At 34.0% G+C, this 6,092-nt stretch overlaps 1 protein-coding gene across 1 annotated transcript; it reads right to left on the reverse strand.

Annotated features, from left to right (window-relative positions):
- Window positions 1–2,005: 2,005 nt before the first annotated feature.
- Window positions 2,006–4,857, reverse strand: LOC107463023 (uncharacterized). The gene is made up of 3 exons (XM_016081725.3): window positions 3,591–4,857; window positions 3,346–3,447; window positions 2,006–2,324 (listed from the first exon to the last, which is right to left on the reverse strand). Exons 1-2 carry the CDS (start codon window positions 4,690–4,692, stop codon window positions 3,365–3,367), a joined length of 1,185 nt encoding a protein of 394 aa, XP_015937211.1. The 5' UTR covers window positions 4,693–4,857; the 3' UTR covers window positions 2,006–2,324; window positions 3,346–3,364.
- Between the last annotated feature and the right edge of the window lie 1,235 nt (window positions 4,858–6,092).

The following is a 6,092-nucleotide window of genomic DNA, read 5'->3' on the forward strand; positions in this document are numbered from 1 at the left end:
TCCCTATGGATCCAAGTCACAATTAGTTGGCTATGCAGATGCTGGATACTTGTCTGATCCACATAAAGGGAGATCTCAAACAGAATACCTGTTCACATATGGTGGTACAGCTATATCATGGAGATCCACGAAACAGACGATTGCTGTAACATCCTCTAATCATGCTGAAATACTAGCGATACATGAAGTTAGTCGCGAGTGTTTTTGGGTGAGGAGTGTGATCCAATATATTCTGTCATCATGTGGATTGATTGATCAGAAGATAACTCCAACTGTTTTTTTCTTGACAAGGTTTTTAATGAGGCAGTCCCCATTACTAAAGGATATTGTACTCTTTTTCCTTCACTAAGGTTTTTTTTCCACTGGGTTTTTCTTTAGGAAGGTTTTAACGAGGCAATAATCCTAAATGGTCATCCAAGGGGGAGTGTTGTGATAAGGGATGAGTTGGATGCCCATTTTCAAAGAACCTCTCTTTATCAAGGATGACTTAATTAAATGAAGGTTGAAAATGAATACATTTTACATGTATAAATAGAAGGCATCATCTGATGCATTTCACACAACACACAATCAATAATAACAACTTTCTCTCTCTCTTTTATATTCTCTCTCCTTACAAGTATTTTAAGTACTCTTTTCTCTTACTTTTATATTTAATATTAGTAAATATATTAATCATCTCTATTATATTGAGATAGTAATTCTAGTAAATATTACTACTTGGGTTATCTAATTATATTTCCATATTTTATTTATTACCTTTTCCTTATTTATTTAGTTATTTTATAACAGTTTTCTCATTGTTGCATTTGTGAAAAAACTGCTACAAAGGCACTGCAGTTTCTTCTTTGTTTAGAAACCGCTACAGACATCCGCTATACCCCTCTCACGGTTTCTATAGTTGCGTCTTCATTGTTCAAATGTTGTATTCAAACAATTTATTTCGATAACTTATCCTAAAAAATAGTTATTTTTATTGATATAATTACATAATTGAATGCACGTGTAATAATTTAATTTTCTCATTTCGATCGTCTATTTTATTTAGTTTTGAACACCCCTATTTACTATTATTTATATTTTTTAAAAGAAATTAAAAGTCTTAAAATTTCAATCAATTGTTCGACGAACTCAAAAAATGCCTTGTAAATGAATAGTCGACCTCATTTTCAAGGTTAATTAGTCCTGGCTAAAGCCTATTAGGTAAGCTATTATACATTAAAACCACTGACCGTAATGAACAATAATATTGAGCCATCAACAATATAGGATGTTGGGGAGCTGCTGGAATTTAAGCTACTGCTGATTAGGATCACGAATAACATACCACTAATGCTTTCATAAGTGAAATAATAAAGCCTTTAGAAGTTTAGAACAATAGCAAGTAAAATCATCATAGAAAGACCCGTAACACATAGATATCTCGTATCATGAATATTTTATTGTGTTTTTTTTTTATTGAATAGGAGAGACAAAACCATTCAAAATATAAAAATTTTAATGTACATAAATATATCTCTGCACATTTTCGTCAAAAATCCGAGATTTATAGCCAGATAGGGAAAGTATGCACTTAATTAATTCCAAGTTCCAACTATTTTAACATAACAAACAAAAAGAATTTTCCTAAGAAATGTGAAACTCTACTTGAGGATTGAAATCTCATGCATCGTAGGACATCTCTTTTTAATGCTTAACTAACAAATGTCCTAGGTAGCATATATATAATCTGCAGCAATAACTAAGGAACTGTAATTCACAAACACAGATGAAATTCAACCATAAGCATATCATCATGCACTCGAATTATTCCTGAGATTACTAAACCCAAACCAAAACCTGGGAAAATATAATGGACTCCAGCTAGCAAATATTGCACGACCCTTTTTGGTTTCGGGAGGGGGAAGGGTAGCAGATCTTTACCTTATGTCACATTTTGACATTATCGCAACCACCGTCTGTCTAACCTGGAAAATGTTGCAGGTTAACAGAACAATTCCAACCATTGATAATATAAAAATTATTGCTGAAAAGGATGTTATGTAAAATAGTCGACATCTCTATATCTAATTTTCTTTTAAAAGTCTTATATCCATAGATTTGACAAGCAGAAGCTACTACTACCAGAACTATTCTTCATAAAAATCATCAAATCCAACCAATACCGCACTAAGAAAATTTCAATGTACTATTATATTCAACCACGCCTTCGGTATCCCTTCATTATTCACCAGAAGATTTGATCCCTTGATATCCCAGTACATCACACCCCAAGCATGACAATGTCCGAGAATCGACAACAACTGCTTCATATAACACTTAATCTGCAGACCAAAAATAATCTCCTCTGTCAAATTCAAATTTTGCTGTGATCTCCGTTAACTATCATTCATTCATCTAGATTTAGAAATAACACAAACAATAAATCTCATGACATATATAATTAAATAAGCCAGAGAAACAAATCATCAAAAAACAAATGAGAAAGAGCATAATTTGTTGAATAAACTAAATGAATTCTAAGATAATTAGACAACATCAACATCTCCTTCCCCACAAGACCCTACCATATCTTAGCATTCACCCTTTAAGTGTCAACAGGCCCCTACTATAACCTTGGCTTTGAAATAATGATTCAATAACTAATAGCAATTTAACCAAAAGAAATTCTAAAACCAAGGAAAAAAAGCTCAATTTTTACAAAGAAAAAGACTATCAAAGGCTTAAAAAGAGCAAAAGTGTCAACTGCGTTGGAAATTTGGAATTGCATATTTTTCTTTATCAATAAAGGCTTATATAAATTATAATCAACATGGTACCAATAATTTATGAAATTTAAAAATTATACAGAAACAAATTTGAATGTTTGTCGATCATATATCATTTTATAAATGCCACAATAAAATTAAGAAAAGATCAAGACATCAACAAAGGTAAAATCTATCTCAAATTCCAAACACCTTATGTGAAAATTCTTAACTTAAAAAAAAGTAAAAATATAAAATTCAGAAAAGTAAAATATTAAAATATCAAAAAGAAAGAAGAGTGAAAGAAAGAGAAAGAGGAATAAGCCACAAGTTAAATAGATACATCACTTATTCCTCTTGACTCATATGCTCTTATTGATTCATCTATTCTCTTTGACTAAAACTTGATATTTTCTCAATTTTGTGAATGAAAAAGATTATAACCTAAAAAAGTTCAAAATGATATATGAACATTGAAATCCTACTAACATGTCTAACTTTATTTAATAGCGGAATAAACACATCAGTATTCAAAATCTGATCGCCAATGAAAAACAAGTAATCATAGCAGAGGGAACAACAATAAAACAAAGCATACATGAACAGGTTGAAGTTAGTCATTCTTGTTCGAATGCTGTTGTTGGGTTGCTTGGATTCGTCCCACCAGCTAGCTTGGGCTCTTTCCTTGGAGAGATGCAATCTGTAACGTAATTTTGTTCTCAAGTCTTTTAAAAAATAAAGAAAATTTATTCACCAAATCCCTAACAATGTTTTTGATGGATATAATTTAATGGTAACTCTTACAGAATAACAAGAAGCATGCTGACAAAAGCAACATTATACCTTTGGAATATGGATGTTTGCGAGGCATTCTCTTTCTGAGGGAGAAAAGAAAGGAGGTGTAGAGCACTTGAACGCGGTCATCTAAGAAATAAGGCCTCGTATCGAAGACTCGATTCACGAGTACACGCACAGATAAGAACCTTTGCTCCTCTTGTACCAACCCTAATTCAACTACTAAAATGCAAAAGGATGGAATGCCTTCTGCGAGACCAGAGATGGTAACACATACTTTGCTGTTGCCAAGGTCAACCAAGTTGAGCTCAGAGGAAAAATCATCAAAGAAGGATGGTTGGATCGCCTCACACAACTCATCAAGGCGTTGATGGCGAAGAATGCAATAATCTTTATTATCCACCAGCAAAGCCTGTATGTCATATTTCACACCACGTACGCGAAGAGCCTTCAGTTTCCATGTCAGCACCACACTGCCATCGCCTACATCCCCAAGGGACCGCACACGCACGAAAAGATCATAACCAGGAACAAAAAATGTGCGCTCCAGTTTAATCCATGCTTTAAGTTGGGGATCGTAGAGATATGCAATTCCTGGTGCGGACAGGGGATGCAAAAAGAATTTATCATTTAGCACAAAACCAACAGGCACACTATAATCATCAGAGTTGACTTCGGTTGGAGGATCGGGCGCGGAATGCCAGCTCGGGTGAGGGGGATTGGGACATAAAACCCATAACCCCGTCTTTCTTCCTAACTGTGGTACCGCACCATGCTCCAACAAGTAAACGTCATCTTTAATGTTTGCAAGGAAAATGAAGTCTTCGGTCGGTAGCGGAGGGATTGCGCCCGTCTCTACTGCTTCAGATGTGCCCAACGTGTTGCCGCCGACATAGGAGATTTGGTAGATCTTGGTGCCAGATTCGGTTTGCTTACCGACTAAGAAAAATTTCGAGTCGAAGATAAAGTAATCCAACATGCTGGACTCTGGAAGATTCAAACAGAAATCAAACGGAGCCTGCTCAAGATGGGATTTCCAATCCCTATCCTCATTCTTCCCCAATTTTTCTAACTTCTCAACGCGGATGCCAAAGATGTAGTCGTTTGTCACCATCCACAGGCATTCTCCTGTTTCCGCCGACTCCATCATCAACAATATGAACACAGAGAAGAAAGGATTTATTTGTTTGTTATGTAGAAGGCTGGGAGATAGAAGGCAGACGTAGGCTAGGGTTTCGGTTATTGAAGATCGTATGCAAACCCCGCTTTTTCTCACCCAGCCAATCCTTTGGTCCGCGAAAAACAAAAATTCAAGATAAATCTTGTTCGAAATAAATTAAAAAATATATTTATTTTTCAAAACAAATAATTTTATCCATAAGTTTTAGAACACATTTTTTTGGACTTTGAAACAAGGCCGTCCACTGTAATAAGGAACTTTAATAATTTTATAAAATTCGCTCACTTAAATGGCAAATTTTATGTTAATCAGCGGTAAATTTTTTTTCACATATAATATATATCCACATATATTGATTGTTCTTTATTCACATTTATATTCATCTTTTTTCTTCTAAATTTTTTGTTATTATATTTTTTATAATATCTGAAATACTATTATTATTAATTCATTATAATGGTAAAATTACTTTTGATGAAGATGAATTCGTTATATTTATTTTTGTACAACCAACATTTGTATACTTGCCGATTGAAGTGTGAGAGTACAAAACATGAAGAGAGTGAAAAAAATCTATTCTACATATTCAATTAAAGTGAACGACACTTTAATTTATAAAAGGTATTTATTTTTTTATTTTCTTATTTTTTCTCGATATTTTGTTTATATTATTTTTATATGTAAACATGACTTTTAACAATCTTTCATTTGACCAAGGTACGTGAAGAAGACATACAACTAATTAGGAGTTGGCATAATCATTTTCTAAACATCCATTTATTGGAGTTATTTTTGCTTTTCTTTGATGTGTATAATGACATCGTCAAAAGTTGGTGTTGAGAATGCATCATCGACAGTAATAAGAACAAACATCAAAAGGTTGATTTGAACATGCCACTGAAAGAGAGTCAAGACGAGAGAAATCCTGATGATTATAATGATGTGTGTTGGAAGTAGATCATGAAAGTCATGATGGTTCTGGGTTGGAGACCCAAAACAAGATCATTACTAAGTTCATATTGTGTCTGATGATGAAGATGTAGATGCCAAACCAATAGACATACCGGAGGAAGAAGATGAAGAGTTAAACAACTTCACAGTATCACAAGTTGCGCTAACCCAGTCTACTATTTTCAGACCATACGATCATCTTGCTCACTATTCAACGTTGAACCTTGACGCAATGAATGTAGATTGGTCTTTTGGTTAAGGAGAGTCCGAGGATGATCCAACGCATGATCTTGAGATTGGACAACAATTCGACAACAAAGAAGCCGTGATGGCGGTAAAGATGTATAGCATCAGGCGAGCTATGGAGTATATGATAGTAAAAAGTGACCAGTTGAAGTATGATGCACATTACACTTAGA

This window comes from Arachis duranensis, chromosome 8, assembly GCF_000817695.3.
Source record: "Arachis duranensis cultivar V14167 chromosome 8, aradu.V14167.gnm2.J7QH, whole genome shotgun sequence".
Classification (NCBI taxonomy): Eukaryota; Viridiplantae; Streptophyta; class Magnoliopsida; order Fabales; family Fabaceae; genus Arachis; species Arachis duranensis.

Excerpts from the sequence above, each read along its gene's own strand:
- LOC107463023 (XM_016081725.3), bottom strand. The coding sequence starts at position 4,692 with ATGATGGAGTCGGCGGAAACAGGAGAATGCCTGTGGATGGTGACAAAC. Across the intron at positions 3,448-3,590 it reads CAAACATCCATATTCCAAAG|ATTGCATCTCTCCAAGGAAA; the intron begins GTATAATGTTGC and ends ATTACGTTACAG.